General features: G+C 48.4%; 1 protein-coding gene across 2 annotated transcripts in view; it reads right to left on the bottom strand.

The window, feature by feature from the left end:
- Positions 1 to 22,630, bottom strand: part of gmds (GDP-mannose 4,6-dehydratase) — a 263,992-nt gene that overhangs the window by 174,845 nt on the left and 66,517 nt on the right. For both annotated transcript variants that reach the window (XM_064935818.1, XM_064935817.1), the window contains 2 exons: positions 15,752 to 15,944; positions 13,769 to 13,873 (listed from right to left, as the gene is read on the bottom strand). In XM_064935818.1, the coding sequence (XP_064791890.1) occupies positions 13,769 to 13,873; positions 15,752 to 15,944 (298 nt within the window). The remainder of the gene's footprint in view (positions 1 to 13,768; positions 13,874 to 15,751; positions 15,945 to 22,630) is intronic.

Genomic DNA, 22,630 nt, shown 5'->3' with positions numbered 1-22,630 from the left:
GTTAGTAGTCCTGGGTGGGGTGGTTGGGTTAGTAGTCCTGGGTGGGGTGGTTGGGTTAGTAGTCCTGGGTGGGGTAGTTGGGTTAGTCCTGGGTGGGGTTGTTGGGTTAGTAGTCCTGGGTGGGGTAGTTGGGTTAGTAGTCCTGGGTGGGGTAGTTGGGTTAGTAGTCCTGGGTGGGGTAGTTGGGTTAGTAGTCCTGGGTGGGGTAGTTGGGTTAGTCCTGGGTGGGGTAGTTGGGTTAGTAGTCCTGGGTGGGTAGTTGGGTTAGTAGTCCTGGGTGGGGTGGTTGGGTTAGTAGTCCTGGGTGGGGTGGTTGGGTTAGTAGTCCTGGGTGGGGTGGTTGGGTTCGTCCTGGGTGGGGTGGTTGGGTTCGTCCTGGGTGGGGTAGTTGGGTAAGTAGTCCTGGGTGGGGTGGTTGGGTTAGTAGTCCTGGGTGGGGTGGTTGGGTTCGTCCTGGGTGGGGTGGTTGGGTTCGTCCTGGGTGGGGTGGTTGGGTTAGTAGTCCTGGGTGGGGTGGTTGGGTTCGTCCTGGGTGGGGTGGTTGGGTTCGTCCTGGGTGGGGTGGTTGGGTTAGTAGTCCTGGGTGGGGTGGTTGGGTTCGTCCTGGGTGGGGTGGTTGGGGTAGTAGTCCTGGGTGGGGTGGTTGGGTTAGTAGTCCTGGGTGGGGTGGTTGGGTTAGTAGTCCTGGGTGGGGTGGTTGGGTTAGTAGTCCTGGGTGGGGTGGTTGGGTTAGTCCTGGGTGGGCTGGTTGGGTTCGTCCTGTGGGCTGGTTGGGTTCGTCCTGTGGGCTGGTTGGGTTAGTCCTGGGTGGGGTGGTTGGGTTCGTCCTGTGGGCTGGTTGGGTTCGTCCTGTGGGCTGGTTGGGTTAGTCCTGGGTGGGGTGGTTGGGTTCGTCCTGTGGGCTGGTTGGGTTCGTCCTGTGGGCTGGTTGGGTTCGTCCTGTGGGCTGGTTGGGTTCGTCCTGTGGGCTGGTTGGGTTCGTCCTGTGGGCTGGTTGGGTTCGTCCTGTGGGCTGGTTGGGTTCGTCCTGTGGGCTGGTTGGGTTAGTAGTCCTGGGTGGGGTGGTTGGGTTAGTAGTCCTGGGTGCAGGTAGTTGGGTTAGTAGTCCTGGGTGGGGTGGTTGGGTTAGTAGTCCTGGGTGGGGTGGTTGGGTTAGTAGTCCTGGGTGGGGTGGTTGGGTTAGTAGTCCTGGGTGGGGTGGTTGGGTTAGTAGTCCTGGGTGGGGTGGTTGGGTTAGTAGTCCTGGGTGGGGTGGTTGGGTTAGTAGTCCTGGGTGGGGTGGTTGGGTTAGTAGTCCTGGGTGGGGTAGTTGGGTTAGTCCTGGGTGGGGTAGTTGGGTTAGTCCTGGGTGGGGTTGTTGGGTTAGTAGTCCTGGGTGGGGTAGTTGGGTTAGTAGTCCTGGGTGGGGTAGTTGGGTTAGTAGTCCTGGGTGGGGTAGTTGGGTTAGTAGTCCTGGGTGGGGTAGTTGGGTTAGTCCTGGGTGGGGTAGTTGGGTTAGTAGTCCTGGGTGGGTAGTTGGGTTAGTAGTCCTGGGTGGGGTGGTTGGGTTAGTAGTCCTGGGTGGGGTGGTTGGGTTAGTAATCCTGGGTGGGGTGGTTGGGTTCGTCCTGGGTGGGGTGGTTGGGTTCGTCCTGGGTGGGGTGGTTGGGTTCGTCCTGGGTGGGGTGGTTGGGTTAGTAGTCCTGGGTGGGGTGGTTGGGTTAGTAGTCCTGGGTGGGGTGGTTGGGTTCGTCCTGGGTGGGGTGGTTGGGTTAGTCCTGGGTGGGGTGGTTGGGTTAGTAGTCCTGGGTGGGGTGGTTGGGTTCGTCCTGGGTGGGGTGGTTGGGTTAGTAGTCCTGGGTGGGGTGGTTGGGTTCGTCCTGGGTGGGGTGGTTGGGTTAGTAGTCCTGGGTGGGGTGGTTGGGTTCGTCCTGGGTGGGGTGGTTGGGGTAGTAGTCCTGGGTGGGGTGGTTGGGTTAGTAGTCCTGGGTGGGGTGGTTGGGTTAGTAGTCCTGGGTGGGGTGGTTGGGTTAGTCCTGTGGGCTGGTTGGGTTCGTCCTGTGGGCTGGTTGGGTTCGTCCTGTGGGCTGGTTGGGTTAGTCCTGGGTGGGGTGGTTGGGTTCGTCCTGTGGGCTGGTTGGGTTAGTCCTGGGTGGGGTGGTTGGGTTCGTCCTGTGGGCTGGTTGGGTTCGTCCTGTGGGCTGGTTGGGTTCGTCCTGTGGGCTGGTTGGGTTAGTCCTGGGTGGGGTGGTTGGGTTAGTCCTGGGTGGGCTGGTTGGGTTCGTCCTGTGGGCTGGTTGGGTTCGTCCTGTGGGCTGGTTGGATTCGTCCTGTGGGGTGGTTGGATTCGTCCTGTGGGCTGGTTGGGTTCGTCCTGTGGGCTGGTTGGGTTCGTCCTGTGGGCTGGTTGGGTTCGTCCTGTGGGCTGGTTGGATTCGTCCTGTGGGGTGGTTGGGTTCGTCCTGTGGGCTGGTTGGGTTCGTCGTGGGTGGGGTAGTTAGGTTCGTTCTGTGGGGTGGTTGGATTCGTCCTGTGGGGTGGTTGGATTCGTCGTGGGTGGGGTAGTTAGGTTCGTTCTGTGGGGTGGTTGGGTTCCTCCTGTGGGGTGGTTGGGTTAGTCCTGTGGGGTGGTTGGGTTCGTCCTGTGGGGTGGTTGGGTTAGTCCTGTGGGGTGGTTGGGTTCGTCCTGTGGGGTGGTTGGGTTAGTCCTGTGGGGTGGTTGGGTTCGTCTTGTGGGGTGGTTGGGTTAGTCCTGTGGGGTGGTTGGGTTAGTCCTGTGGGGTGGTTGGATTCGTCCTGTGGGGTGGTTGGGTTAGTCCTGTGGGGTGGTTGGATTCGTCCTGTGGGGTGGTTGGGTTAGTCCTGGGGGGTCTAGAGTGAAAGGATCAGGCTGGTAGGGAGACTAGTCTTCTTGAGTTGGCACTGTAGGGATATTCAGGCTCTCTGAGCTGCAGTCACTCTACCATAATAACTCTGAGCCATAATGCGGAGGGATGATGAGTTATGAAGTCTGCCTTCAAACTCCATGACGGACCAGCCTTACAGACATATAGAGCTCAAAATGGCTCTGTCTGACTCACACACACAGTACCATACAGTAATGTGGGAGCCTGCCTTTCTCTGTCCGTCCGTCCGTCCGTCCGTCTGTCTGTCTGGGGTAGTTGGGTTAGTTAGTACGTCCATGGGAGCCTGCCTTTCTTTCTTTCCGTCCGTCCGTGTTCGCGCATTTGCTTCCGCTCAGACCAGACTGGACAGCTAAGCAGTTTCTTTGTTGGTAAGCTTACTCTTACAAACACTGGTCATTGCAAAGCTCACACCATCTAATTCATTCCAGGTATGTGACATGGCTGCTAGCTGTCCATAAATCTGGGGGGTGGGGCGGCAGGTAGCCTAGTGGTTAGAGCAACCGAAAGGAATCCCCAAGCTGACAAGGCAAAAAATGGCGTTCTGCCACTGAACAGGGCAGTTAACCCACTGTCCCTAGGCCATCATTGAACATAAGAATTTGTTCTCAACGGACTTGCCTAGTTAAATAAAGGTAAAATAAATTTAAAAAAAAAAACCTGTTTGAACTAACCTTTTCTGTAATTTTAATACTATTTAATACTATTAATAATAGTATTAATACTGGCATTAATACTGACAAAAAAAAGATTTGAAAGTAACCACTGCTTTTAAGTTTCAATTGAATGCTGCTGAGTTGTCATGGAAACGTCTGAGTTTCATTAACAGAGGGGTTCCAGAACGCACCTGTTCTGGAATTCCTCCAGAACTGCAAATCCCATAATCCTTTACTGTCAGGGAGCAAGGGCCCAGGGGGTGAGTGGCTTAGTGAAATATTCCATGTGAAAGCCCTCCCCCCAGCATTACTATTCCCCCACCCATCCCCGCACAGGTAGGGATTTGGTCCGACCCTCTATTACCCCTAACTAACCTCAGTACGACTACGTACACAGCTAAAACAGGGAATAAATTATCTAGATTTTTAGGTCAATATTTATTTTCTGTAAAGTGTTCTACAGAGAGATTTCAGTGACCTCTCTCTAACACTCATTATCAATACTGAATTATGACTGGAGCAGCTGACTAATTCCCCAGTGTGGCTGAGGGTTTTGAGCATTGCTTGCTTGGATGGTCATCAGGCATGCACGTACAGTACGCACGCATGAACACACACACAGGGCCAATGAACTGTCAGCAGTCATCTGCCATCGTTGCACAACTTAGGTCCTGATGGATCCACATATAAAATAGAGAAAATAGTTGCATTTCATCCAAAATAAGTCAACCTGTCTTTCTCTCCACCAACGCAAGTGTTTGTTCACACCTGAGAGAATCAACTCAACAGGAAGGAAGGAAGGGAGTGAACAATGAAGGATATTGGAGACGGAGAGAGAAAGAGAGCGAGTCAGCTACTCCCGAAATCTTCTCAGTTGCTATCCAATGAGATCGAGTGAGAGAGCAGATTTGTGGAGGTTTGGTGAGTGAGTGAGTGAGTGAGTGAGTGAGTGAGGCATGTTTCTCGCATGACAGAACACACTTGACAGAACAGAGAGATTAACCAATGTTTGACCAACAGACAAAACAAACAAGAGAGCTTCAGCGTTTTTCCCCTTCAAAACGTCTGATTCTTTCTGGCCAATCACGTCTGATTCTTTCTGGCCAAACACCCCATCACACCTCAACTATTATCCAACACCAATCCACACAGAAAAAAACCCGAAGTGATGAGGTGGTGGGGGAAAGATGGGTGAGAGGTTTCGTAACCTCAGAGTGTCATTAGTACAGCTAAAAGCATCACCTCAGTCATCCAGATGCTTAGTCACCGTAGCCACCCAGCAACATAAACACAGGTGTGGTGATGAGTGAAGATGTACCTGAGAGCGAGACTAGTGACATCACAGCCCCGCTTTCCCCACCTTCGAGGTCATTGGGTCAAGTGAGAAGGGAGGGTGGACGGGCAGAGGGAGAGGAAGGAGAGAGTATTTTCAACACCTGTCGTCTGGGGTGTCTCTCTCCTCTTCACCTGGCCACAGTTCACCTCATGTTTAGGCTTCCTTTTATCAGCCCTCTCTCAACAGAATAGATGGAACGAGAGAATGAAAAATGAAGCAGCTCAGACACGCTGAGCAGGGATAAGCTACGCTCTGTGAGGGTGCAGGATGGAAGAATACACTCAACAAAGCCTCTTGAATGAACACCTCCAAAAGATAACCTTTACAAAATAACATCTTTAATACCACCAAATATATCCCATTACATCTCTACAATATGATCCTTACGTGAAATACTGACTAAAACCAGATAGATGAAAGGGAAGCAGGCTGGGCGTGTATTGGGATAGTGGCTGTATTTATGTGTTGTAGGACCACCATTGACTTCCCAAATTGAATTTTCCCCCTAAACATGGCAGTATATTATTCTGTAATCTATACTGTAGACTGGATGAGAGGAATGTACACAACACCATGTTGATGGAGGCATGGAGACCGTTTGTGAAAGTATGCCTTATCTAACTCTGAAGAACTAGTAAATGATTGTCAGAGAGCTCTGCAGCATACTTCGGCAGGCTAGCCTGGCTAAATAGGATGATTGAAGACAGGTCAGTATTGAGAGCACAGAGAGAACATTGTGCGGCTGGCTGCTACTGCTTTTCATAGTTCTTCTATTGATGTCCACCCAACGTGGACCTGACAGAGGCAATGGAATATTTTCAATTGAATGTTCACCATTTTGGGCTTTGAAATTTCCATAAAAAATCTCCAAAATCATGCAAATGTCATTAATTGTTAATGCAATTAATGTTGAAATAAAATAATTGAAACCGATATCGTGATTATTTTTAAATAATTTAACTGAAACGACCTAGAATATCACTAATCGCTCAGCACTATCATACAGCGAGAGTACAGTACAGCAGAGGGAAGTGACCTCAAGCCTGAGCCTGCAGACATGCACATTTAAATCAGCAGGTGTGCCGAGGGCTTGGTACCTGAGAGGCTATACTAGTATAAAGCCCATCGGACAGACATCAAACGAGACCTACAGAGAGATTATTGACAGATGAGGCAGTTCAGTTCTGGTCAGTGATCCTGTAGGGTCCTAATCTACGCTGTGTGAGCTACTCAGTAAATCTGCTGTGTATCTTATTACAGGGCCAATATGGAGTCCATTTACTGTGTGTGCGGCATGCTAATCCCCACGCCTTATCAGCAGGGGGTCTGTGTTTGTTATGGCTAACTGGCTAAGCTAACCATTCTAGAGCTATAACCACCTAGCCGCGGTGTGAACCGTCCAGGCCGGTAGATACAGCCTGATACATTGTTTGCTTTGGTTCATGCTGGATTAGCCCAAAGGTTATTTTCCTTTCTCAACTGTCCTGAGTTCTGATTCCAGAACCTTTCTACAACAGAACAATAAGAATCCTATGTTTATTGGTGGAACAGACGGGTGTTTAAGAGACGAGGTAAGAAAATCCTGAAGATAAATTCCAACTGGGATTAACTCATCCTAGCTAGGAGCTGACCTGGGAGAGCTTTTTGTTCACCACAACGACACGAAGGAACGAAGGAGGAACAGATGGAGAGAGCGTGCGAGCGCGAGAGAGCGCGAGAGAGCGAAAGAGAGAACGAAAGAGAGAGCAAAAGAGAGAGCGAAAGAGAGAGCAAAAGAGAGAGCGAAAGAGAGAGAGCGAGATGCTATTTGTTAACTGTGGCAAACTCATCAGAACGACAGGAAAGAAAGAAGGATTGAAGGAAACCTTGGAGACAGTGGTGAGAAAGAGAGTGTGTGGTCAGGTCATCCTTGCAGTCCAGCCCTTTCCCAGCAGCCACCACACCAGAACAGTGGTGTGACTGGTGCCCAGTTAGACAGATAAAGGCCAGGAGCAATGGGACTCAATGTTCCGGGTCATTCCGGAAAACTCCCTCAGACAGGGCCAGCCAGCCTCACACACACACTCACACTCATAGACACACACAAATGCACACACACCCTCCGCCAGGCCACGTGTGGCACGCTGGGACAAGTGTTTCCTGTATGTGGGGGTGGAGGAGGCGGTGATGTCATTTCTACAGAATCGTATGACATCATCAGCTCCCAGCTCCATTAGTGACTAATGACCCAGTGGGAGGGGAGAGTGAGGGCAGCAGGCAGGTAATGAATGGCCTTTTAATATCAAACACATCCACACACAGACAAACACATACAGAAACACTGCTATGTACCGCTCATTATAGACATTGTAAGTCTATAATGACTAAGAATACTATCGGACCTCTGTCTGCCTTCTCTTCTTCTCTCTCATATATTTTGTTATTTCACACATTTCTTCAGATCAGACTCCCCCTTTTCCTGTTGAATTCCCTGGGATTTAATGAGTTTATAAAGGAAATGTGCCGTGAGGGATTGGAGTCATGACCACTACTGCCACACACAAACCCCCCGCCTGCCCGTAGACACACACACACACACACACACACACACACACACACACACACACACACACACACACACACACACACACCTCTCCTGAGTAGTGAAAGAGGAGAGGTGTTTGTGTGTGTGTGTCCAAAACCCGCACAGTGCGATGGCCGGGGTCGTAACAGGAACCGGGCGGGGGTTCTGGGTAAACAAAGAGTGGGCCAGCCAACCAAAACGCCACCCTGGGTTAAGCAACGCAGCAGCGCAACGTAAAAGTGTATGTGTGTGTGCGCGCGTGTGGGGGGGGGGGCAAGATAGAACATACTGCTGTAACAATGCTGTGATAGAGAGAGAGTGATAGAGAGAAGAAGGGTGAGAGAGAAAAAGAGAAACTGGGGAAAGATAATGCGAGAGCTGCCCAGAAGATGGAGAAGGTAGGTGGTGATGGGGTAAGGGACAGGGTGGTTGTTGTGTAGATATAGGTAGGTGATGATGGGGTAAGGGACAGTGTGGTTGTTGTGTAGATATAGGTAGGTGGTGATGGGGTAAGGGACAGGGTGGTTGTTGTGTAGATATAGGTAGGTGGTGATGGGGTAAGGGACAGGGTGGTTGTTGTGTAGATATAGGTAGGTGGTGATGGGGTAAGGGACAGTGTGGTTGTTGTCTAGATATAGGTAGGTGGTGATGGGGTAAGGGACAGTGTGGTTGTTGTCTAAATATGGGTATGGTGATGGGGTAAGGGACAGTGTGGTTGTTGTCTAGATATAGGTAGGTGGTGATGGGGTAAGGGACAGTGTGGTTGTTGTCTAGATATAGGTAGGTGGTGATGGGGTAAGGGACAGTGTGGTTGTTGTGTAGATATAGGTAGGTGGTGATGGGGTAAGGGACAGTGTGGTTGTTGTCTAGATATAGGTAGGTGGTGATGGGGTAAGGGACAGTGTGGTTGTTGTCTAGATATAGGTAGGTGGTGATGGGGTACGGGACAGTGTGGTTGTTGTCTAAATATGGGAAGGTGGTGATGGGGTAAGGGACAGTGTGGTTGTTGTCTAGATATAGGTAGGTGGTGATGGGGTAAGGGACATTGTGGTTGTTGTCTAGATATAGGTAGGTGGTGATGGGGTAAGGGACAGTGCAGTTGTTGTCTAAATATGGGTAAGGGGTGATGGGTAAGGGACAGTGCGGTTGTAGTCTAAATATGGGTAGGGTGATGGGGTAAGGGAAAGTGTGGTTGTAGTCTAAATATGGGTAGAGGGTGATGGAGTAAGGGACAGTGTGGTTGCTGTCTAGATATAGGTAGGTGGTGATGGGGTAAGGGACAGTGTGGTTGTTGTCTAAATATGTGTAGGTGGTGATGGGGTAAGGGACAGTGCAGTTGTCGTCTAAATATGGGTAAGGGGTGATGGGTAAGGGACAGTGCGGTTGTAGTCTAAATATGGGTAGGGTGATGGGGTAAGGGAAAGTGTGGTTGTAGTCTAAATATGGGTAGAGGGTGATGGAGTAAGGGACAGTGTGGTTGCTGTCTAGATATGGGTAGGGTGATGGGTAAGGGACATTGCGGTTGTTGTCTAGATATGGGTAGGTGGTGATGGGGTAAGGGACAGTGTGGTTGTTGTCTAGATATAGGTAGGTGATGATGGGGTAAGGGACAGTGTAGTTGTTGTCTAGATATAGGTAGGTGGTGATGGGGTAAGGGACAGTGTGGTTGTTGTCTAGATATAGGTAGGTGGTGATGGGGTAAGGGACAGTGTGGTTGTTGTCTAAATATGGGTAGGGTGATGGGGTAAGGGACAGTGTGGTTGTTGTCTAGATATAGGTAGGTGGTGATGGGGTAAGGGACAGTGTGGTTGTTGTCTAGATATAGGAAGGTGTTGATGGGGTAAGGGACAGTGTGTTTGTTCTGTAGATATAGGTAGGTGGTGATGGGGTAAGGGACAGTGTGGTTGTTGTCTAGATATAGGTAGGCGGTGATGGGGTAAGGGACAGTGTGGTTGTTGTCTAAATATGGGTAGGGTGATGGGGTAAGGGACAGTGTGGTTGTTGTCTAAATATGGGTAGGGTGATGGGGTAAGGGACAGTGTGGTTGTTGTCTAAATATGGGTAGGGTGATGGGGTAAGGGACAGTGTGGTTGTTGTCTAGATATGGGTAGGTGGTGATGGGGTAAGGGACAGTGTGGTTGTTGTCTAAATATGGGTAGGGTGATGGGGTAAGGGACAGTGTGGTTGTTGTCTAAATATGGGTAGGGTGATGGGGTAAGGGACAGTGTGGTTGTTGTCTAGATATGGGTAGGTGGTGATGGGGTAAGGGACAGTGTGGTTGTTGTCTAGATATGGGTAGGTGGTGATGGGGTGATGGGGTAAGGGACAGTGTGGTTGTTGTCTAAATATGGGTAGGGTGATGGGGTAAGGGACAGTGTGGTTGTTGTCTAAATATGGGTAGGGTGATGGGGTAAGGGACAGTGTGGTTGTTGTCTAGATATGGGTAGGTGGTGATGGGGTAAGGGACAGTGTGGTTGCTGTCTAGATATAGGTAGGTGGTGATGGGGTAAGGGACAGTGTGGTTGTTGTCTAGATATGGGTAGGTGGTGATGGGGTAAGGGACAGTGTGGTTGTTGTCTAAATATGGGTAGGGTGATGGGGTAAGGGACAGTGTGGTTGTTGTCTAAATATGGGTAGGGTGATGGGGTAAGGGACAGTGTGGTTGTTGTCTAGATATGGGTAGGTGGTGATGGGGTAAGGGACAGTGTGGTTGCTGTCTAGATATAGGTAGGTGGTGATGGGGTAAGGGACAGTGTGGTTGCTGTCTAAATACATTTAGGTGGTGATGGGGTAAGGGACAGTGTGGTTGTTGCCTAAATATGGGTAGGGACAGTGTGGTTGTTGTCTAAATATGGGTGGGGGGTGATGGGGTAAGGGACAGTGCGGTTGTTGTCTAAAATTGGGTAGGGTGATGGAGTAAGGGACAGTGTGGTTGTTGTCTAAATATGGGTAGGGGGTGATGGGGTAAGGGACAGTGAGGTTGTTGTCTAAAATGGGTAGGGGGTGATGGGGTAAGGGACAGTGCGGTTGTTGTCTAAAATTGGGTAGGGTGATGGGGTAAGGGACAGTGCGGTTGTTGTCTAAAATTGGGTAGGGTGATGGGGTAAGGGACAGTGTGGTTGTTGTCTAGATATAGGTAGGTGGGGATGGGGTAGGGGACAGTGTGGTTGTTGTCTAAATATTGGTAGGTGGTGATGAGGTTAGGGACAGTGTGGTTGTTGTCTAAATATGGGTTGGGTGATGGGGTAAGGGACAGTGTGGTTGTTGTCTAGATATAGGTAGGTGGTGATGGGGTAAGGGACAGTGTGGTTGTTGTCTAGATATAGGTAGGTGGTGATGGGGTAAGGGGCAGTGTGGCTGTTGTCTAGATATAGGAAGGTGTTGATGGGGTAAGGGACATTGTGGTTGTTGTCTAGATATAGGTAGGTGGTGATGGGGTAAGGGACAGGGTGGTTGTTCTGTAGATATAGGTAGGTGGTGATGGGGTAAGGGACAGTGTGGTTGTTGTCTAAATATGGGTAGGGTGATGGGGTAAGGGACAGTGTGGTTGCTGTCTAGATATAGGTAGGTGGTGATGGGGTAAGGGACAGTGTGGTTGCTGTCTAAATACATGTAGGTGGTGATGGGGTAAGGGACAGTGTGGTTGTTGTCAAGATATTGGTAGGTGGTGATGGGGTAAGGGACAGTGTGGTTGTTGCCTAAATATGGGTAGGGTGATGGGGTAAGGGACAGTGTGGTTGCTGTCTAGATATAGGTAGGTGGTGATGGGGTAAGGGACAGTGTGGTTGTTGTCTAGATATTGGTAGGTGGTGATGGGGTAAGGGACAGTGTGGTTGTTGCCTAAATATGGGTAGGGTGATGGGGTAAGGGAAAGTGTGGTTGCTGTCTAGATATAGGTAGGTGGTGATGGGGTAAGGGACAGTGTGGTTGTTGTCTAAATATGGGTAGGGTGATGGGGTAAGGGACAGTGTTGTTGTTGTGTAGATATGGGTAGGTGGTGATGGAGTAAGGGACAGTGTGGTTGCTGTCTAGATATAGGTAGGTGGTGATGGGGTAAGGGACAGTGTGGTTGCTGTCTAAATACATGTAGGTGGTGATGGGGTAAGGGACAGTGTGGTTGTTGTCAAGATATTGGTAGGTGGTGATGGGGTAAGGGACAGTGTGGTTGTTGCCTAAATATGGGTAGGGGGTGATGGGGTAAGGGACAGTGCGGTTGTTGTCTAAAATTGGGTAGGGTGATGGAGTAAGGGACAGTGTGGTTGTTGTCTAAATATGGGTAGGGGTGATGGGGTAAGGGACAGTGCGGTTGTTGTCTAAAATTGGGTAGGGTGATGGGGTAAGGGACAGTGCGGTTGTTGTCTAAAATTGGGTAGGGTGATGGGGTAAGGGACAGTGCGGTTGTTGTCTAAAATTGGGTAGGGTGATGGGGTAAGGGACAGTGTGGTTGTTGTCTAGATATAGGTAGGTGGGGATGGGGTAGGGGACAGTGTGGTTGTTGTCTAAATATGTGTAGGTGGTGATGGGGTAAGGGACAGTGTGGTTGTTGTCTAAATATTGGTAGGTGGTGATGAGGTTAGGGACAGTGTGGTTGTTGTCTAAATATGGGTTGGGTGATGGGGTAAGGGACAGTGTGGTTGTTGTCTAGATATAGGTAGGTGGTGATGGGGTAAGGGACAGTGTGGTTGTTGTCTAGATATAGGTAGGTGGTGATGGGGTAAGGGACAGTGTGGTTGTTGTCTAGATATAGGTAGGTGGTGATGGGGTAAGGGACAGTGTGGTTGTTGTCTAGATATAGGTAGGTGGTGATGGGGTAAGGGACAGTGTGGTTGTTGTCTAAATATGGGTAGGGTGATGGGGTAAGGGACAGTGTTGTTGTTGTTTAGATATGGGTAGGTGGTGATGGAGTAAGGGACAGTGTGGTTGTTGTCTAAATATGGGTAGGGTGATGGGGTAAGGGACAGTGTGGTTGTTGTCTAGATATTGGTAGGTGGTGATGGGGTAAGGGACAGTGTGGTTGTTGTCTAAATATGGGTAGGATGATGGGGTAAGGGACAGTGTGGTTGTTGTCTAAATATGGGTAGGGTGATGGGGTAAGGGACAGTGTGGTTGTTGTCTAAATATGGGTAGGGTGATGGGGTAAGGGACAGTGTGGTTGTTGTCTAAATATGGGTAGGTGGTGATGGGGTTTGGGACAGTGTGGTTGTTGTCTAAATATGGGTAGGGTGATGGGGTAAGGGACAGTGTGGTTGTTGTCTAGATATGGGTAGGTGGTGATGGGGTAAGGGACAGTGTGGTTGTTGTCTAAATATGGGTAGGATGATGGGGTAAGGGACAGTGTGGTTCTTGTCTAGATATAGGTAGGTGGTGATGGGGTAAGGGACAGTGTGGTTGTTGTCTAAATATGGGTAGGATGATGGGGTAAGGGACAGTGTGGTTCTTGTCTAGATATAGGTAGGTGGTGATGGGGTAAGGGACAGTGTGGTTGTTGTCTAAATATGGGTAGGATGATGGGGTAAGGGACAGTGTGGTTCTTGTCTAGATATAGGTAGGTGGTGATGGGGTAAGGGACAGTGTGGTTCTTGTCAAGATATGGGTCGGGTGATGGGGTAAGGGACAGTGTGGTTCTTGTCTAGATATAGGTAGGTGGTGATGGGGTAAGGGACAGTGTGGTTCTTGTCAAGATATGGGTCGGGTGATGGGGTAAGGGACAGTGTGGTTCTTGTCTAGATATAGGTAGGTGGTGATGGGGTAAGGGACAGTGTGGTTCTTGTCTAGATATGGGTCGGGTGATGGGGTAAGGGACAGTGTGGTTCTTGTCTAGACACGGGTAGGTTGCGTGTTGGTGGATTTCATGTCCGTCTCTCTCAATCCATTTCCCTTCCTAACCATCTCTCCATTCAGCCATACGAATCTCTTAACCAGTCCTTGAAATCTAGCTTATATACCCATTCCCGCAGCCTCCCGTTTCTACCGTCTCTTCTAAAACATTAGGATTTACTGGCTGACCTTTGACCTTTGTCTAGGGTCGTGGCTGGGGACTTCATTAGGGATAAATCATAAACACCTGAATAGACAACCTGGGCACAGCAGAGTGTGTGTGTGTGTGTGTGTGTGTGTGTGTGTGTGTGTGTGTGTGTGTTCAGTCATGTGGTATTGATTTCAGGTCACACTGGTGTGTAAATCAGGTTAAACCAGCGCTCAGGACCTCTCAGACCTCAACGCATATTATTACATTGTTTAAGAGGCTGAAAAAAAAGTAGGAATGAGCTTCACCCATAGCAGACATGACTGCAGCAGTTTGCACATTATAGAGGTGTGCTACAGTGCTCACCTCTTCTTGGGCTCTCGTGGTTGAAGAGGATCCCGTTGACAGCAAACAGGTTATAGGCCTCCCTGAAGTTCACCACAATCCAATAAGCATACAACTTAGCAGCACCTGATATGGGGGGGGGGAGAAGAAAGAAAGAAAGAAAGAAATTAAGAAAGAAAGAAAGAGAGAGAGAGAGAGAGAGAGAGAGAGCGAGAAAGAGAGCGAGCGAGAAAGAGAGCGAGCGAGAAAGGGAAAGAGCGAGAAAGGGAAAGAGCGAGAAAGGGAAAGAGCGAGAAAGGGAAAGAGCGAGAAAGGGAAAGAGCGAGAAAGGGAAAGAGCGAGAAAGGGAAAGAGCGAGGGAGAGAGAGAGAGAGAGTTGAGTCATAATATTTGAGAGCAGAGTACAGTGGTGCTGTACCACAGATAGTTTCTGCTTTCTAATGATGAGTAGAAGCAGGCACAAGAATAATAAACTCTCTCAGTTTTCATCCTTCTTTACTTGCTCTCCTTACTCTTTTCATCTCCTTCCTACCTTCCTCTCCAACCTTGCACTCTCACTCTCTCCTCCACTGATGAGAGCGATGCCACAGACTCGGGGAGGGAGGGGAGGAAGGAGAGAGAGAGAAGAGAGAGAGAGATGCCACAGATTCGGGGAGAGAGGGGAGGAAGGAGAGAGAAGAGAGAGAGAGATGCCACAGACTCAGGGGGGTTAGGGGGGGAATGAGAGAGAAGAGAGAGAGAGAGATGCCACAGACTCAGGGGGGTTAGGGGGGGAATGAGAGAGAAGAGAGAGAGAGAGATGCCACAGACTCAGGGAGGGAGGGGGGAATGAGAGAGAAGAGAGAGGGAGATGCCACAGACTCAGGGAGGGAGGGGAGGAATGAGAAAGGAGAGAGAGAGAGAGATGCCACAGACTCAGGGAGGGAGGGGAGGAATGAGAGAGAAGAGAGAGAGAGAGATGCCACAGACTCAGGGAGGTTAGGGGAGGAATGAGAAAGAAGAGAGAGAGAGATGCCACAGACTCAGGGAGGGAGGGGAGGAATGAGAGAGAAGAGAGAGGGAGATGCCACAGACTCAGGGAGGGAGGGGAGGAAGGAGAGAGGAGAGAGAGAGAAATGCCACAGACTCAGGGAGGGAGGGGGGGGGGAATGAGAGAGAAGAGAGAGAGAGAGATGCCACAGACTCAGGGAGGGAGGGGGGAGGAATGAGAAAGAAGAGAGAGAGAGAGATGCCACAGACTCAGGGAGGGAGGGGGGGAATGAGAGAGAAGAGAGAGGGAGATGCCACAGACTCAGGGAGGGAGGGGAGGAAGGAGAGAGGAGAGAGAGAGAAATGCCACAGACTCAGGGAGGGAGGGAAATAAGGAGGAGCCCTGCTGGTTGATTAAGTCACAGGGTCAGCACACTAACATGGACAGGAGGAGAAGGGAGGTCACTATGGTTACGCCATGCCCCCTCCAGGTCCTGGTTATTATGGTATGCTGCCTCCCATATCACTCCCATACAGTCAGATCAGGTGTTGCCAGACAGGCAGGGAGGGAATGTGTCAGGGAGGAGAAGAATTTAGACAACACAGAACATGAAACCTGATATCACACTGACACGTGTGTGTGTGTGTGTGTGTGTGTGTGTGTGTGTGTGTGTGTGTGTGTGTGTGTGTGTGTGTGTGTGTGTGTGTGTGTGTGTGTGTGTGTGTGTGTGTGTGTGTGTGTGTGTGTGTGTGTGTGTGTGTGTGTGAGAGAGTATGCGCTGGGCATAAAGGTGTCTTTGTTAAAGTGAGACCCACTCAGTCTTCAGACGTTTAGCCTGGGGAGGTGTGTAGGGAGCGCCAACTCTGAAGCCCTCTCTGTACACACACACACACCTTTTGAAGAGCAGTGCCAGGGCATAGAACCTACAAAGGGCGTTCATATGAAATAAGTCTAAATGTACTCCAAGTAGAGACGTGTGTGTGTGTGTGTGTGTGTGTGTGTGTGTGTGTGTGTGTGTGTGTGTGTGTTTTTACCGTAAGGTGAGCGGGGGTAGAACGGCGTGGTCTCCTTCTGAGGGATCTCCTGTACCTTCCCATAGAGTTCACTAGTAGAGGCCTGGTAGAACTTGACACTGTTGGTCAGACCACACGTCTTTATAGCGTCCAGCAGACGCAGGGTACCAACACCGTCCACATTAGCTGTGTACTCAGCCAGCTCAAAGGAGATCTGAGTAGGAGAGAAAATATTCACATCAATACAGATGGAAGTCGTACCACTGTTAAAGAAACCCCTTAGTTAGCAACAATTGTTCTGCTCCAGCTCAAAGGACCAAGAAGTTCAAAACGTTTAGGGGGTAGTCTGGAGAGTGTCTGACAAGACCATTTGAGGACTAGATCACATTTAACCATGTGAAGCCAAGCTGGTCATGGTTGACACACCTGGACCATGCGGTTGGACAACTGTCTGCCCAGCGGAAACGCATCAGTGGTTTACTGTGAACAAACTGTCTGCCCAGCGGAAACGCATCAGTGGTTTACTGTGAACAAACTGTCTGCCCAGCGGAAACGCATCAGTGGTTTACTGTGAACAAACTGTCTGCCCAGCGGAAACGCATCAGTGGTTTACTGTGAACACACTGTCTGCCCAGCGGAAACGCATCAGTGGTTTACTGTGAACAAACTGTCTGCCCAGCGGAAACGCATCAGTGGTTTACTGTGAACAAACTGTCTGCCCAGCGGAAACGCATCAGTGGTTTACTGTGAACACACGTTCTGCACAGCTGAAACGGGTCAACAGTTTACTGTGAACACACGTTCTGCACAGCTGAAACGGGTCAACAGTTTACTGTGAACACACGTTCTGCACAGCTGAAATGGGTCAACAGTTTACTGTGAACACACGTTCTGCACGTTCTGCACAGCTGAAACGGGTCAACAGTTTACTGTGAACACACGTTCTGCACAGCTGAAACGGGTCAACAGTTTACTGTGAACACACTAAATGGGTTCTGCACAGCTGAAATGGGTCAACAGTTTACTGTGAACACACGTTCTGCACAGCTGAAACGGGTCAACAGTTTACTGTGAACACACGTTCTGCACAGCTGAAACGGGTCAACAGTTTACTGTGAACACACGTTCTGCACAGCTGAAACGGGTCAACAGTTTACTGTGAACACACGTTCTGCACAGCTGAAACGGATCAACAGTTTACTGCTTCCCAACTACTGCTGCAGAGCTCTGGGATGAAGAGCTGAACTAGTGAACACACACATTGGTTTTGATCACTTTCTATTCAACTCCTCTGTTCCCCGGAGCTCAGTCTAACTAACCCTGACGCACCACTCTCTTTTAAACGTTTTCAATAACGTTCCACACACTGCCCACAAGCTTGCATGCATGCACACCAACTACTAGCAATATGTGTATTCATCTACACACCCGGCCAAGTCATACGTGCTTTCTCCCACTGTGTTGTCTACAGCTGGTGTGTGAAACAAGACCCTACACTAGCAGGCAGTTGGACCAAGCAGAACCGAGCAGAGGATGGAGGGGGGAAATGGAGCTGTTTCTCTTTCTCTAAATGAACCGTTAAACGGAACCATGGGTGTGAGAGTGTAAGGCCACTATCTAGGCAGCTAACGCCCGCCCCCACCCACAGTAATCCCTGCTCTCACAGAGACACCCCCTTCCTCATTATTCTTTACTGCTTTCTGTTATGCTTTTCCTCTCCCTCCTTTCCACCCTCTCATCTTCCTTTATATTCTCATTCCTCCTCACACCCCTCCTCTGATCTCTGCCTCCTACCCTCCTCATTCTTCCTCCTACACTTCCTCCTCGCCCTCCCACCCTCCTCTGTGTAGCCCTAGCCTCTGTCACTCCCCATCCCCCTCCTCTCTGGCCTCTCACAGAACGTACGGTCTGTTACCTCCTTAGCCGAGATGAGATCCCACTCTGTGTGAGCCTGTCCATTCCTCTGGTTTTTATTTCACAGAGGAGGTATGCAGAATGAAAACACACACACATGAGCCTGGGTATCAAAACCAGCTGAAAGGGACAGGGTCCAGCCTGCCTTGACAACTTAAATCAAACAAATTGCCTTAATGCCTCCACACTCTGTCATTATGTAAGGCAGGGTGCAGCGCTGACGGCTTAGAGGCCAGGCGTTCCTGTGTGTGAGTTTGTGTCTGGCCAGGCTCCTCGCTCTCACCAACCCCCCTTGGCTGATATTGTTCTAGGTCCAGGCACTCAGCCAAGCTCTGTCAGCATTGGGGGTCCACCGGCCACAAAGCAAATATTCAAACGGTCAAAAAAGGAACAAAATAGAGCTAAAGGTTAAAAAGGTTTGTAATGTACAGGATACGTGTCGACCAGGGTCTGGGACACACGGACGGTTGGAATACACATTTCAGAGCACAGACCGACTGTGTCTTGATAGATGCATAAATATGAAATATCTTTAAACTGTTATGCTTTCTCTTCACATACCTCCAAAGGCCTACGTTTCCCCCTATCACATATAACAAACAGCAACCCAATACAGGCCCTGATGCCCAGAGACTATATGAACAATCTAGAACAACAAGACCATGAAGAGCTGGAAAATGGACACACACAGGTAGGAGGTAACACACAGTATGGTCCTCAGTCCTACGACCAGAGACCTGGCAGATGTTGGAGAGCAGGGTTATATTGAAATTGGAATCTCAGTTTACTTCCTGAATTGATTGAATTGAAAAGGAAGTGAACCCAACCCTGTTGAAGAGCAGCATCACAACCACATAATCAAAATTCAATTCAACGGACTCCTCTGATAACGCAAATTAGTATTTTGAAAAACATATACCAGCATGAGAGCAGGACAGTGAACACATTTTACACTATTTCTTTCACATCCCTGTCATCCTCAGAAAGAACATAAGATACAGTACATCCCTGCCATCCTCAGAAAGAGCATAAGATACAGTACATCCCTGCCATCCTCAGAAAGAACATAAGATACAGTACATCCCTGCCATCCTCAGAAAGAACATGAGATACAGTACATCCCTGTCATCCTCAGAAAGAACATAAGATACAGTACATCCCTGTCATCCTCAGAAAGAACATAAGATACAGTACATCCCTGTCATCCTCAGAAAGAACATAAGATACAGTACATCCCTGTCATCCTCAGAAAGAACATAAGATACAGTACATCCCTGTCATCCTCAGAAAGAACGTAAGATACAGTACATCCCTGTCATCCTCAGAAAGAACATAAGATACAGTACATCCCTGTCATCCTTTTTTCAAACTCAAGGTGTCCCATTCTTTGTGCAGACATCTTTAAATTTGAATTCAGAACCGATATTTCAAATCGTTTTTGGAACCCGTGATCACATAATCTGAGGGAGATCTTACTGTCACTCTGTTCCCAGACTTGGCATCTGCACTAATCCTTGAATACATGTGTTTTAGTCAAATGTTCAGTAACCATTGTTAAAAGTAGACTTCTGTATATATGGGCATGGTTTGTTAAACTGTGCAATCAATAGTTTTTACTTGGCATCCATTTTAAAGTGAAAAAGTGAGTCACAGCATGTTGGAATTGCCCATCTCCTCCGATAGCAGACTGTTAGAACACAACCTGGGAGTAGACAACGAGGTTGTAGGCTACTCTGGAAGATGAGAGTTGAAGGACATTGAGGTTGTGGGCTACTCTGGAAAATGAGAGTTGAAGGACATTGAGGTTGTAGGCTACTCTGGAAGATGAGAGTTGAAGGACATTGAGGTCATATTCTGGAAGAACATAATAGGCTATTCTTCCTTGCAAGGTTCGGGATACATTGCATCTTAAATTTAAACATCTCCTTATATAGCCCACTGTTACAACACATCTATGCTAAATTATTTAGGCCTTTTACTGTATGTATGTATGTATGTGTGTGTATGTATGTATATGTATGTATGCGTGTGTATGTATGTATGTATGTATGTATGTATGTATGCATGTATGTGTGTATGTATGCGTGTGTATATGTATGTATGTATGCATCTTTACACCTCTGTGTCCTCAGGGAGCCTCTCTCTCTAGTCCTGTCTTGTTTTAATTGTCACTCATACCGTGTACACATACTTGTTAGAAAAACAGAGCTCTATTTTTCTTTATGATGTGTCAATTTGCCTAAGAACCAGACACAATAACACTCAAACAGTGGGAGAGGGGGAAGGAGAGAGGGTGAGAGGAGAGAGAGAAAGAGAGCGCGAGAGTGGCGGATCAATCATTTAACGTCATTCAGAGACTTGTTGTAACTTGCGTCACATCGTAAATCGTCCCTGTGTTTTCATTGGAAATAATTTGTTCTTAAAATGGCTCAGAATAACAATAACAGCCCCCGCATAAACATTCCTATCTCTACTGCTGTCCCTCCCCTTCTCGGGATAAAACAAGAGATATCGGACTGACACACACTGCCATCAAACACTTGACACCAGAAAGAGAAAGCATTAACACCATAACTGCAAAAATGTGAGTGTGTGTGTGTTACCACGTCAATAGAACAATGTCACACACAAGAGGGGCCTTACCCACTAGCCGGGTGCAGTGGGATACCAGTGACATTTACAGTGCATTCAGAAGGTATTGAGACCACTTGAGTTTTTCCACATTTTGTTATGTGCGCTAGCTGTGCCACCAGAAACTCTGGGTTCTCGCCCAGGCTCTGTCGTAACCGGCCGCGACCGGGAGGTCCATGGGGCGACGCACAATTGGCCTAGCGTCGTCCGGATTAGGGAGGGTTTAGCCGGTAGGGAAATCCTTGTCTAATCGCGCACCAGCGACGCCTGTGGCGGGCCGGACGCAGTGCTCGCTAACCAAGGTTGCCAGGTGCACGGTGTTTCCTCCGACACATTGGTGCGGCTGGCTTCTGGGTTGGATGGCGCTGTGTTAAGAAGCAGTGCGGCTTGGTTGGGTTGTGTATCAGAGGACGCATGACTCTCAACCTTCGTCTCTCCCGAGCTCGTACGAGAGTTGTAGCGATGAGACAAGATAGTAGCTACTAAAACAATTGGAAACCACGAAATTGGGGAGAAAAAGGGGTAAAATTCAAAAAATAAAATAAAAAATAAAATAAATAAAATTGATTAAATAAAACATTTTCCTCATCAATTTACACACAATACCCAATAATGATTAAGCGAAAACAGGTTATTTTTTTGGCAAAATTATATATAAAAAAACTGATATAACTTTTTTACATAATTATTCAGACCCTTTGCTATGAGACTTGAAATTGAGCTCAGGTGCGTACTGTTTCCATTGATCATCCTTGAGATGTTTCTACAACTTGATTGGAGTCCACTTGTGGTAAATTCAATTGATTGGACATGATTTTGAAAGGCACACACCTATATATACACAAGGTCCCACAGTTGACAGGGCATGTAAGAGCAAAAACCAAGCCATGAGGTTAAAGGAATTGCTCCGTAGAGCTCCAAGACAGGATTGTGTCGAGGCACAGGTGGGGGAAAGGTACCCAACATTTTCTGCAGCATTGAAGGTCCCTAAGAACACAGTGGCCTCCATCATTCTAAAATGGAAGAAGTTTGGAACCACCAACAATCTTCCTAGAGCTGTCTGCCTGGCCAAACTGAGAAATTGGGGGAGAAGGGACTTAGTCAGGGAAGTTACCAAGAACCCAATGGTCACTCTGACAGAGCTCCAGAGTTCCTCAGTGGAGTTTCCAGAAGGACAACTATGACTGTAGAAATCCACAAATAAGGCCTTTATGGTAGAGTAGCCTGACAGAAGCCACTCCTCAGTAAAAGGCAACAAAAGCACCTGGTCAGATGAAAACAGATTGAACTCTTTGGCTTGAATGCCAAGCGTCACATCTGGAGAAAATCTGGCAAAATCTTCCCCTATGGTGAAGCATGGTGGTGGCAGCATCATGCTGTGGGAATATTTTTTCAGTGGCAGGGACTGGAAGACTAATCAGGATCGGGGGAAAGATAAACGGAGCAACGGGAGATAGATCCTTGATGAAAACCTGCTACAGAATGCTCAGGACCTCAGAATGGGGCAAAGGTTCACCTCCCAACAGGACAACAATCCTAAGCACACAGCTAAGACAATGCAGGAGTGGCTTCGGGACAAGTCTCTGAATGTCCTTGAGTGGCCCAACTAGAGCCCGGACTTGAACCCGATCAAACATATCTGGAGAGACCTGAAAATAGCTGTGCAGCGACACTCCCCATCCAACCTGACAGAGCTTGAGACGATCTGCAGAGAAGAATGGGAGAAAGTCCCCAAATACAGATGAGACAAGCTTGTAACGTCATATCAAATCAAATACATTTTTATTGGTCACATACACATGGTTAGCAGATGCGAGTGTAGCGAAATGCTTGTGCTTCTAGTTCCGACAGTGCAGTAATATCTAAAAAGTAATCTAACAACTCCCCAATAACTACCTAATACACACAAATCTAAAGGGATGGAATAAGAACATGTACATACAGTTGAAGTCAGAAGTTTACATACACCTTAGCCAAAGACATTTATACTAAGTTTTTCACAATTCCTGACATTTAATCCCAGTAAGAATTCCCTAATTAGGTCAGTTAGGATCACCTCTTTATTTTAAGAATGTGAAATGTCAGAATAATTGTAGAGAGAATGATTTATTTCAACTTTTATTTCTTTCATCACATTCCCAAGTGGGTCAGAAGTTTACATACACGCAATTATTATTTGGTAGCATTGCCTTCAAATTGTTTAACTTGCATCAAACAATAAGCTGGGTGAATTTTGGCCCATTCCTCCTGACAGAGCTGGTGTAACTAAGTCAGGTTTGTAGTCCTCCTTGCTCGCACACACTTTTTCAGTTCTGCCCACACATTTTCTGTGGGACTGAGTTCAGGGCTCTGTGA

This window comes from Oncorhynchus masou, chromosome 24, assembly GCF_036934945.1.
Source record: "Oncorhynchus masou masou isolate Uvic2021 chromosome 24, UVic_Omas_1.1, whole genome shotgun sequence".
Taxonomy (NCBI): domain Eukaryota; kingdom Metazoa; phylum Chordata; class Actinopteri; order Salmoniformes; family Salmonidae; genus Oncorhynchus; species Oncorhynchus masou.
The sequence above is the reverse complement of the archived record's forward strand: the minus strand, read 5'-3'. Positions and strand labels throughout refer to the sequence as shown.